Source organism: Podarcis filfolensis (assembly GCF_964270895.1).
Source record: "Podarcis filfolensis genome assembly, chromosome: 1".
Classification (NCBI taxonomy): domain Eukaryota; kingdom Metazoa; phylum Chordata; class Lepidosauria; order Squamata; family Lacertidae; genus Podarcis; species Podarcis filfolensis.
In genome coordinates, this window is record NC_139604.1 from 43,912,622 (window position 1) to 43,925,190 (window position 12,569).

Consider the following 12,569-nt stretch of genomic DNA (forward strand, 5'->3'; position numbering starts at 1 on the left):
AGTGCGATTAGAATTAAAAGAAAAGTGCCCATGGTACAATCCTCCATGGGCTATACCATTTCTGAATTCAGGTGGGGAAACTGCAGATTGCAATACTTTCATGCTTCAAAAGCATTCTGCCATCAACAGCTAGAGGGTAGAGAATAGTTAAATTCCTCCCCCTGACATGCTAGTTTGTTTTTATATACATATATAAAAGTGCAAGGGAAAGCATTCTGACATACATTTGCTCTATCTGCATTCTGCAGTGGTATAGTCTCAGTACAGTTATACCTTTTCCTTTTTAAACACATTGGTAAGTTTAAAAGTAATATTTCATTCCTAGACAGGAGTAGCTTGGCAAACTACACTGAACAATTGCAAAGCCCTCTACATGGGGCTACCCTTGAGGTTGTTTCAGAAATTGCTGCTTGTGTAGAATGCTGCAGCCTGGCACCTGCAAAATACATACTTTTCAATGCCCAGTAAAAACCATAAAATATGTATATTTGTGTGTACTTTTTGGAGTACAGGCAAAACTACATTGCAAAATTCAGAGAAGTGCATGATTTTGCCAGGTGTTGTGTTTGAATCCACAAGCAAGATCAGGACTGTCAAGATGCTTCATAAAGCAGTCCAAACAAATTCCTCCTCCATCCCTACCTGAGACAAGGAACTCTTCATTGTCTGAGCCAGTTTTAATTCTAATGGATTGAGGGGGATGAACCTACCAGTATATATATATATATATATATATATATATATATATATATATATGGAGCAACTATCTCAGTTCTTGTTTGATTTAAGGAGCTCCCTCAAACCTTGCTGTTTCTGACTTCATTTTAAGGGATGCACAGCTTCCTGGTGAACAATAGATTATTAGAATCTGTAAGAGCCACTGGACACTTCTAAGGCAATGTAGCCACACAGCTGGAGATGGTGGGGAGGAGGCAAAATATTCCATGATACTAAAGGGATAGTTTTTCTGCACCTCTGTTCTGTGTGCGTCTGTATTACTTTAGAACAGAGAGTTCTGTTGATCAAAAAGCACAACCCATTCATAATTGATGCAGGTGAGGAGATGTGAACACCAGGAACATCAATACATGTTCTGTTTATAACTCATAGAAGCAAGGAAAGATACTACAGTCCCTAAACATCTTATTCTTGTTCTGTCTTTTTACAGCTTGCTTATAAACCTTGCAGATGTGATGAAAGACAGAGTTGTTGATGAGGTAAAATGTGTTCTCACATTAACTCTTCATTTTATAATGTTTTTTGAAAGCGTGCAGATTTTGCGATAGGCTTTGAAGTTTTACGAAATTTTAATGATCCATAGGGATGATTTAAATCACCTTGAGTTCTCACGACTATCCTCGAATATATTAAGTGTTTGAACAAAACAGCTGATGGAAGATTACAAAAGCTACAAAGAGTAGATCAACAAATAGGGTCTGACAAAAACTTTCTTGGGCATAAGCCTATTTTATTAGATGCCTATAATTCTCTCTGTGTGTTTATGCACACACATATGCAAGTTGGGGGTGGGAACTGCTTTGAATACAACTTTAAACTGGGGTAAAAATACTGAAATCATAGCCCATATACTGCTAGCTGTAGGATGAACCATAAGTCATTTGAAGACTTATAATCTTGAGGCTCTTTTGACCCGAGAGCAATTTGCTGATGTGTAAAAGGCAGGCAAGGAACACACAGACAGAAAGGTTGTTATACTGCAGTACCAAAGGACCATGACAGAAAAGTTTAAAGCTGCAGGTGCTTGTCAATTAATCGGGAGAATTAAGTACCCTATGTATTTTCAAGCTGGGTCTCTTTATTGGAGCAGAGTCTATTATGGACCTCACCATTCCAGCAATAAAAATGCAGTTTAAGCACATCAAGGTTTTAAAGTGTACCTCGGATAGACTCAGCCCCATAAAGCACTAAAGATAAATGGCTGGTTCTGCCACTTCAGTTCCCCCTGGTGCACAATTCATGACACACTTGCAGGTTAATGTGCATTTATGACACTGATGTGCTTTTTCTTTCTTTACGAAGTGGTTTCCCTTAAGCAAGATTGCAAGTGGACATGTGCATTTAAAGGTTGAGTGGTTTTCTCTGGTCACCAATCAAGAGAAACTTTGTGAGGTGAGTGTTTCTGAGAGATCAGAGTCGGCCGAAGTGAGATACTTGCCGCAAGTTGATTGAAAGGATCTAAGTTCCATTCTGTGCCTATGTGTACTTTGCTAGCTACATAATTCAACCATTTCTTGTGGTGGCTGCATTTAAAGTCCTTCCTTAGCTAAGGGCTAAGGAAGCCCTGTGCATTGACTGGACAGTCAATCAATTGGCATGGAAATTTTAGAAGTGGCTCATTGTCTGTTTAGGGCAAGGCTGCAGCTTGTGGTCAACTAATGTTGGTATTTGCATCCTGATTGTTCCCCTGCCCAGCCACATGGCAGATGAATAGTAACAGTAATAGTAACTCTGTCCGCAAGACCAGCTTTGCATGTGAGGATATCAAAAAAGCTCTTGTCTTATTTTGGATTTCATTTCCCTCCCACAGGACAAGAATGGTTTTGCCACAGCAATTCTCATTGTGTATTTGGACAGGGCTTTCAATCTTCCTGTGAGTAAACTGATGGAACAACACTTTTAAACTGTCCAGCTGCACACAATCCAATTGTTAGTGTCTGCATGCTCATGATGCAGGGGCAGAGATGGAGGACCTATGGGCCTCTAGATGTGGTTGGATACCTATTGTCATTTGGCCCAGGGATGGTTGGAGTTGTTGTTCAACAACACCTGGACAGCCACAGTTCTCCATCTCTGGTGTGCACCAAATGCTGCTGCTTTGCTGCCAAGCATCCCAGTTTAGCTGAGATAATAATTGTGTTATCTGGAAACTAGAATCCACAACTTTGCTAATGCCTTCCAGGTTCTGAAAACTTCTGTTTCAGAAAGGAGGTGAATGACAAGTATATACACCTGTGACTTCCAAAAGTGAACTGATGGGTTTTTAAAAATAAAAGCGGAAGTTGAGATTTCAAACAACAAAATAAATAAGACCAATCATTCTGTGAAGGCTCCATGAGGGAGGGGTTCACCTGTTTAGGGGATGGAGTGAGGGAAGGAAAGTTCAGAATTTAGCTGGCTGAAAATGGAACGATCTGTCAGCTTCAGTTCTTTCAGTTTCACCTTTTTACAGTCTTAAATTCAGTTCTCCACACTTCTGCAGAAGTTTGTGATTTTAAAAAAAATCATGAAAATTCATAAGCATTTCAATGCAAATTTCCCCTAATAATATGCCTTACGCATTTTCACTAATAAATTCATTTTATGCACCATTTTACCCGATGTGTTATGTTGGCAAACATTGTTTGGTAGGAAAACCGCACCTCAAAATTCCAAGGAGTGCAACTTTCGAAGGCTAGCTGCATTTCAGTTCTCATGTTGTTTCAGAAAATGCAAATTCGAAAGTTTCACCTTTAAAAGCAAACTGAATTGAATTCCTTGTCTGTTGCTAGATTTGAGATTAAGCCCTTGTTCACAATTATGTATGCTGCTTATCTACTTTCAGTAAAATTAGCTTCTGACCCATGTTAGCCTTAGAACTGAAAACAAAGCAAAAACAGCCATTGTTTTTGAGAAGGAAGCAAGGACTTCTTTTCCTGCTAGGTGATTTGCTATTTTCTGGGATTCCCTTTGCTGGCAGCCATATCCTGTTCTTTTCTTCTTTTGTGTCCATAGCCTAATCCTCCACTACTTCTGTTTGTTACAGGGATCTATACCCTGCCTGTCAATCAGATTTCAAGGGTGCCTTCCAAAATCAGAAAACATAATTAAAACAAGCATGTATATTCTTTAAAACACAGTAGTATAAGAAGAGCAGCATAAAACCTAACAGCCAGGATAAAAACAGACCAACTTTGATGGAAGGCTTTAGAAGGAAAATATCCTTGGTGCTGGAATGACATCAAGGTTGACTCTTGGTGAGCCTACCTGGGGCAAGCAATCAACTGCTGCAGTACGACACCTAACTTTTGTTTTTGTATTCCTTCCTAAATATCTTCCCTAATACAGAAAAATCAGTTTGAATATTACAATGGTGACTGTGGAGCAAAGAAATATAGAAAAGACAGATACATCAAGGTAAATGTTTCAGAGTCCCCTGTGTCTCAAAAGGGGCACACGCACTGAACCAGCCTACTGAATGGATGCCATGGCTAAAACCCTAAAATATGTTGCATCTACGGGGTTAATGTTTGCTTCTCAATGGTATGTCAGTGTCCCATACCACAAGGAAGAACAGAGACACTGTAGTTGATGGTGCAGGTGAGGCTAAACTGGTGAGCAGCATGTAGGAGGAATGTTTAAGTCAAGATTACGCAAAGCACAAAACATTCATAGCACTTACCTATGATCAATGGAGCCCAGTAAAAAACATGGGTGGTCTCTGCTTCCATGCATTCAAAAGCATGTTTCTAGCCCTTGTGGTGCTACAAAAGCAAGTTTATATTTCAAAAAGCTAGCCATTATTATTTTTGGACCAGCCCTGATCCAATAGTTATTGGTTATTCCTATTATTAGTTTTCCCAGCTACTGGACCACCTCTAGCAAGACCATAATTATCTAGTCATAAATGGTGCTGTATCTGTCATTGTAATGCAAACTTTAATTGTGTTTGACATATTTGGCAGCTTGGTTGTAGCCTTCTGATTTATACTTGCCGCGTGGCTGTTTTGTGCTTCAGCTATAATGGATGAACTCGACAGTCTTGTATTGCAAGAGCAGCAGCAGCAATTGCTGCTGACCCCTGTGAGGTTATCTTTATCATATAATGCCCAAATTCTAGCTCCAAACATGTATGGCTTAACTCCACTCAGTGAAATAAATGCAGGGTGTAACACTGTATTGCATTGCATTTTGTGGAGAATGTACTGGGGAAACCCAGCCAGATGGGCGGGGTATAAATAATAAATTATTATTAATAATTATTACTGTTTTAATTATTAAAGTTCTGCTCAGAACAGGGTTCCTGTCCCTTCCCAGATCTTGCAGAACTCCCAGTTTTTAATACCTAACATCAGCCTCCCTGTTCAATACACCTCCTTGTCTTTTGGAATTCATGATGCTATTGACACTGTCTTTTCTTTCAAAAATTTAATTAATAAAGAAGATGGAACGCGAACCTTCTTCCTTTGTCCTACTCACAGTGGGCAACAAAACTCATAGAAGCAAGGTAAGGGGGTGTCAGAATTACTATTTTTTGTTTTTAAAAACTTGAATGGACGGTTGTCTTCATGGGGCAATATGTGGTTTTCCAGTAGCAATGTCACATCTTGGATACGTGTGTACCTTCTCGGATAATTAAAAAGCAACACTTTGGTGTTTTGTAGGTGCTGCCCCAATGAAATATCTGTGGTGTGATGTCCTGTCCCCACTTACTGGGTGGAAGTGACTGCATTTCTTGGGCTGGTGGGAATAGTTACGCAGCTGTGTTGTAAATATTTCTTTTGTATGTGGTTGGATGGGCCCTCCTTTAAGAACATACAGCCAACATGGAGGTTGTTGTTTTTTTTAACAAAGAGACATTCTGACTAAAAAATAAATAAATAGCTAAGATTCTTGAAATGACAAGAGTCATATTTTGGAACTAAAATTAGCACACTGGGCTACTTTTGCATCCACCAGTAACTTTTTACGGGAATCTTTTTTGCTGAAACTTCTAGGTCGGGCCAAAAGGCCAACCAGGTGGCTCTGAGAATCCCATAGCAGAGTTCGAACAATAACAATGTTGGTCAAAATAGCCAAACCTGTGGTGTTTGTGCTGTTATATTCGATAACTGTCGCCATTGAGTTGCTACCCTTGGGAAGGATTTTGCTTTCTCAGGAACAAAATAGAGCACACAGAGTCTGGGGAAGGTTTGAGATCCCCTTGAGTAGGGTGAAGGCAATGGGACTGTAACAAATGAGGGGCAATTTGTCTGTTTTTGTTGCATTAAAAACTGATAGTATGGAAAAGTCTTGAACATAATGCATTGTGTCGTATTAATATAGTTGGGCACTCTGATTACAAAATGGATGCTACACCCCTTCCAAAAATTCATTTCTTAAGTGTACGTCTGCTCCAGCTGTTTTTCTTGGGCTATGTCCTGAGAGCCAGTGATGCAACTGAGTGCAAATGAATACATCCATAGCGAGGCACTTGGTTTTCCCACAGTGTTCCTGCTATGTCAGCGCAGGCATTGCATTAAGAATAATTGCCTACGGTAAGCTTGCAGCTTGACATGACTGCAGCAATCTTCCTCTTTACTCATGAGGAAGCCTGCTAGCACACAGGTACTTTGGCTTGCCACTTCAACTAGCTAACTGAAGCCACCGGCAATGAATCTGTTGGAGAGGGAGGAGTCTGGGCTGTTCTTTCAAGCCTTGAGCTCTTCTTCGTAGCTGCTTCTACTGTGGTCAGTTATTGCGCCCTAAGCAGGGGGTGGAGGGGAATACTTTCTCTTGTTCCACGTTGAGCTCCAGCTTTAATTGATCTAGGCCGACTGGATCGGCTGCTAGCCTATTTATGGTGTGGTTTTCAAAACCTGCTGCAACAAGCAGCAGAGAACTCCCTTTCCATACAGGTGCAAACTGTGGCTACTTCTATAGAGTTTCGGTTACAATCAATTATAACTCAGCTGGCGTATTTCAGCATTAACATTCATCAGATCATGTGGGGAGTCGCGGTGGGGTGGGGGGAGTCTACAGGGCACCTAACTGGTTCTGTGTGTTTATTTGTCTGACTTAAAGAAAGTGAACCGGGTAAGAGGCTTTTTAAGGGTTGGGTTTTGTCCCTTTTGGGTAAGATGGTAGTGCTTAAGACAGGGAAACCTATACATCCTTGAAAACATGTTCCGTTGAAGTCAGTGGAACTGTCTTCTGAATTGGTATACTGTCCTGTAAAACCTCCTGCTCTTCAGTTTCTAGCAGAGTAAAACTATGTGCGGCTACTTGGGAGTATGTCCCATTGAATGGGGCCTTCTCTCAGCTAGGTTGGGAATAATTGTTGGTCAAGTGTTCTGTAGCTAATGTGTTCATGTTGTTCTTTCTCTCTTACCCTTCAGACCTGTAATTTCACCAAGGATCCTGCATGGGGCCAGGCCTTCACATTCTTCGTCCACAGCGCTCCATCACAGTCTCTTCATCTGGAGGTCAGTTGGCCCTGTCTTGCTTTATGAGCATGTGGCACAACATGAGCTCATGCTTAATGGGTCTTTGACCGAATAATAATAATTGGCACGGGTTTCTGCTCTGTATACACGTGCTCTTGTGTATATAAGCTCCTGTTGCTGCTTTGCAAAGGGACTTCAAAGAAGTGGGTCATTATTTTTACTGAGAAAGGGACAACTGGGCTTTGAGGGAAGGAGGGACCATATTTATTTATTTTTGTAAATGCAGTCAATATATTATTCAGCCTTCCTTTGGGGACTTCAGATTCAATGATATGATGCTCGTGTATTATTATTATGACTTGTTGCTTGTTACCTAAATAAAGATAAAGGTAAAGGGACTCCTGACCATTAGGTCCAGTCGTGACCGACTCTGGCTTGCAGTGCTCATCTCGCTTTACTGGCCGAGGGAGCCGGCTTACAGCTTCTGGGTCATGTGGCCAGAATGACTAAGCTGCTTCTGGCGAACCAGAGCAGCGCACGGAATTGCCGTTTACCTTCCCACCGGAGCGGTACCTATTTATCTACTTGCACTCTGACGTGCTTTTGAACTGCTAGGTTGGCAGGAGCAGGGACTGAGCAACGGGAGCTCACCCCTTTGCGGGGATTCGAACCACCGACCTTCTGATCGGCAAGTCCTAGGCTCTGTGGTTTAACCCACAGCGCCACCAGCGTCCCTGTTACCTAAATACATTATACAATTAAAGACCATGTAAAAACATTAATATTTCATGCAAACACCTACAGTTCATACATGTAACAAACACACACAACCCTCACCCACAAAACAGCCACAGGAGGCTTCAAGTGGCCCTTTGGGGTAAATTTTGACTCTTCAGCTGCCTCGATATCAGCACATTTCTCCCTTCCCCCAATATAGCCTATTTTTTGGTATCAGATGCCGCCCTCCACCATCCAATAAACTTCTGGCGGGGAATGGGGGAGAGGAGAAAAATGTGAACATTTCCTACAAATACCTTAAACATCCCAGTTGGGGGGGGGGGGAGTTTAGTAAAAAGTTTGTGATGAATCTAGATCAGCGTTTCTGAAACCTTGGGTCCCCAGCTGCTACAACTCCCACTATTCTCGACCACTGGTACTGCTAGCTAGCGATGGTGGGAGTTCTAGTCCAAAAACAGCTGGAGACTAAGTTTGGGAAACGCTGATCTAGTGATTTTTTTTTAAAAAAAATGCCTTCTTGTTCAATGGTTAATCACTGCTGAGCCACAGCAATGGTGCTACAAATGATTTAACAACGTAAGAAGAATGCTGCTGAATCGGGTCAGTGGCCCACCTAGTCCAGGTTTCTCTTCTCTCAGACCAATCAGATGCTTGTGGGAAACCGGCAAGCAGGACCCAAGCACAAGAGCACCCTCTCCCTTCCTGCAGTTTTCAACAACTGGTAAAAGGATTAAAACATTGTTGGAACTAACTCATCATACCAATCATAACTCACCATACTGTCTTGTTTGTTTCCGCCCCCTCTAGATAAAAGATAAGGACCGGGAGAATGCCCTGGGGACCTTTGTGTTATCTCTTGGCAACTTACTAAAAAATCCTGATATGACACTTGAACAGAACTTTCAACTGGATCATTCTGGTGTGGACAGCTCTATTAAGCTGAAAGTTGTGTTGAGGGTAAGTTTAAGGTTCTGCATCTTTCTTCCCCCTCCTCGCTTCTCTGTTGTATCTCTTCCTGTAGGAACTTGTTGTGCTTTCCTGAAACTAATTAATTTTCTGCAGTGGCTGTCAGGAATCTCTCTGTTTACATCCTAAGATACATTGCTTCAGACTTCAAAAACGGGTGATTAATTGACATGGGGCACAATGAGTTCTGTCTTGTAGAACTATACTGAAACCAAACTTACTTCATGTATAGATTTGTGCTCCGTGCCAAATTGATATGAATTCAAATCCATCAGAAGTGTGTACAACAAGCTCTTGATCTCTACACCGGATGAATCTATTAAATTATGTGGGTAGAATGTTTGGAAGGTATACCTAGAAGGGGGCATGTTAGAAGCCCCTTCATGGGTCCCGTAGGAAACTTCCTTCTTGAAACCCCGCTTCCCCTCAAAGAGGTAATTGGGTAGGTCTTGGGTGTCCATATTGATATGCAAGCAATAGTCCTGGATAAGCAGGCTGGTTTTCAATTCTTGTTTTTATCTTTAAACCACCTTGAGTTCTGCTGAGGGAAAAGGTGGGGTATAAATATATATATAATAATACTGCTACATTTGAAAACCAGTTAAAACAAGTAACTTGATTAAAATGCTGAATATTTATCAGATTGTGGGATTATGGGTTAGCTTACCCATCACAGAGTTACAGTTCCCAGTCACCCTTAACAAACTACAGTGCCCAGAATTCTTTGAGGGGGGAAACGTTCTTTAAAGGTATAGTGTGTACGCAGCCTCAGACCAGTCCTCACTAGTCTCCACAATTAGTACTTACCTACTTTGTTTTCCATGTTCTACAAATGGGATGCGAGGATTTCCAAAAGCACCCAGGTGGTTTAGAACAGAGTTCCCTTCAATTTTCAAAATAATGACCTCAAGCACATGCCGTGCTCTGATGCAGATGGATGCTTTGTATTCTTCCCCAAGACAGATCAGCAACTGGGGAATTGACTTGAAAGCCAATAGCACTTAAACACCTGCGGTCCAATTGTGTATCTGTTTTAACTGCACACACTCAGTGGTGTTAAGGAAATGTTTAAAATGTTCTCTCCTTCATACCTAACAAGAGAATATTTGCTGTTCCTACGTATTTTACAGTTAGGGTCATGCCCCTAGTTTTCCTGATTTCTAGGCTCATTCCCAAGGGCAAGCTCCTCCTCCTTGTCTCATGCAACTAATAGAGAGAGAAAAATGCATATATGTGCATGAGAGAGAGAGAGAGAGAGAGAGAGAGAGAGGGAGGGAGATAACTTTTCCCACTGTGAATTTGGAGCACTTTAGAAGTATCCTTTGTTAGTGGAAGGCAAAACTACTTCCTTTTTGAATTTTTAATTTATTTATTTGGTTTTTCAGATTAAAAATTTACAGTCACATATCCAACATACAACATAAAAACAAGATTCCAAGGAATCTCTTGGACTTCTCTCCTCCCCTTTGTGGGTCCTGTTCTTAAGCATTTCCTCCTGCATCTTTTATGATAATCCAAATCTTTTACCTCTTCACTGTGTCCAAAATTCACCATTAAACTACAAGTGATATTCCAATCCTACTAACGATTTTAACTGTTTACAATGGTTTTTAAGATAAGTTATAAATTTTCCCCATTCCTTATTAAAATTTGGTCTTCCCAATTTCTGATTCTTCTGGCCGTTTTAGCCATTTGGGCATAATCCATCAACTTGATCTGAGGATAAAGTCCCTATCAGAGAAGAACGGCAGATCAAGTTGACAAAACTCTACTTCCTTATCCAGTGCCTCTTAATGTTAGGTATCACCACGTTGTTTACTCTTTCTCCCCCCCCCCCATTTTCTTTTCAGGCTTTGGACATACAGCAGCATGATCCAGAAAGTACCTATACTGGGGTTAATGCCTCAAAGCAAGGTCCCATCCCTGCCACCGAGCAGGACGAACCCAAAGGCAAGACACATTTGCCGCCTCCTCCGCCGCCACCGCCTCCTCCTCCTCCTCCACCAAAAGTAGAAGTGCCCAAAGCACCCCAGGAGAGGAGCAGCGACTTAGGCCTGCCTGACCCCCAAGGTGACCGACGCGAGAGCAATGCTAACCTTAATGTAAATGAGAAATTGGCAGGGCCTATTGTGATAGAGGCAGTGGCTGGAATTAATGAGCAAGCCGGCACAGGCGGCCTGCGCCCCAAATCCTTGACACCTGCGCAGACCATCCCATCACGCCGTATGCTGCCAGCCCTGCAGAGACTCCAGGTTGCTCCCAGCATTGCGTCTCTGGGCTCAATATCCGCTTCAAACTTTGATGTAACTTGCAGCAATCTGGATCTCAATAAGTAAGTCTGCCTCGGTGTGAATTTTTGCCTAAACTGAGCATGAGCTGTACGCTTGCTTCTGCACACATTTGGAAAATAAAAGACCCGCTTGCAGATGCTAATCTTCTAAGCTAGCATTACTGTGGCTATTTCCTGTTGTTCATGGTATTGAGAAAGGGGTAAGAGGAACTCCTTAAGGCAGGTTAGTTTATTTTTAGAGGGTGGTGTTTCTTTGTTTTGAGACTTGCATTACCTTCAAGGTACATAAGTGTTCCTGTGTAGGATTCTCTAAGCATGTTCCAAGATAAAGATGTGTTTGTGACACCGGGGTGCCTCATGCAAAACTTTTGCAGCACCCACACAACATTGTCAGAATGCCAGCCCATTCCCAGGAAAATCCAGGAAGTTAAAGAAATAACAAAAACAAAAACTTGTCTCCAATGACCTATCTTCAATACTTCAGTGACCTAATTAGAATTTCCTCTGGAATCACCCAAATCTGTGGGAGGCTTTTATTTCTCAAGATGCATTTAGATCAGAGCAATACAACATGTGTTATAAGTTCAGGGAAGTTTAAGTGCAGCAGGAAAGGAAGGGATGCACTTCCACTTGTCTCGCCACTTTCCCTGGGAGAAACCAACTCTTTCCTGCAGAATTGGATTAAACATCAGTTGGGTTTTTCGCAAATCGACATTTGCTCCAATTCCACAGTAAAGAGCGGGTTTTCCTGGGGAAAGTGGCAAGCAAAAGTGTGGGCAAGCCCTAAAGGGCTTGGAAAGGCCAGCAGTCGGCACACAGACCCCATAGAAATAAAGTAATAGCCCTCAGGTTAGATGCCTGTAGCTGCTCCTGGGCAGCTGACCTACCTTCTACTTTCTGCTGGGATTCCAGGTCTCTTTGATGGAAGGCTCTTTGTACTTCATGTTTAGCATCTATACTACTGTGACAGAGTTTTTTCTGATTTGAATAGTTTTCAGAACATACCTCAAGGTGAAATGGACCCCAAGAGATGCTGGAATCAAATACATCTTCCTTGGCACAGAGAATTCCTTCTCTTGGGAATGGCTTATAGTTGGTTTAGCTTATGGGGATGAGATATACTAGTGTAAGTTAGTAGGGATCTTAGTTATGCAGCATGTGTTCAGCTTTTGGAGGAGGTTTTGTTTTTGTTTTTTTAAAAAATGTAATTCATTATCTTGCAGTGGGACACTTTATGATGGAATGCCCCTGGGAGAGATTCACCTCACTGTGCGCTATGCATCCCTACGGCAGTCTCTTATCGTGCTGGTCAATGCATGCAGGTAACACCTGAGAGAGCTGTTTCTCTTTGTCTTCTGTGATTGATAATTGTTTAGGGCTTGATTTTTGGTATGCACAATTTTCTGCTGTAGGCACAACCAGGATGTGTTACA

The 12,569-nt window shown here is 41.8% G+C and overlaps 1 protein-coding gene across 1 annotated transcript in view; it reads left to right on the forward strand.

Moving 5' to 3' along the window:
• The window catches only part of ESYT3 (extended synaptotagmin 3), a 38,813-nt gene that overhangs the window by 22,357 nt on the left and 3,887 nt on the right, over positions 1-12,569 (forward strand). The window contains exons 11-19 of the mRNA XM_083574581.1: positions 1,169-1,217; positions 2,041-2,130; positions 2,549-2,611; positions 4,066-4,134; positions 5,159-5,224; positions 7,095-7,181; positions 8,688-8,837; positions 10,697-11,178; positions 12,360-12,458. Coding sequence (XP_083430707.1) covers positions 1,169-1,217; positions 2,041-2,130; positions 2,549-2,611; positions 4,066-4,134; positions 5,159-5,224; positions 7,095-7,181; positions 8,688-8,837; positions 10,697-11,178; positions 12,360-12,458 — 1,155 coding nt within the window. The remainder of the gene's footprint in view (positions 1-1,168; positions 1,218-2,040; positions 2,131-2,548; positions 2,612-4,065; positions 4,135-5,158; positions 5,225-7,094; positions 7,182-8,687; positions 8,838-10,696; positions 11,179-12,359; positions 12,459-12,569) is intronic.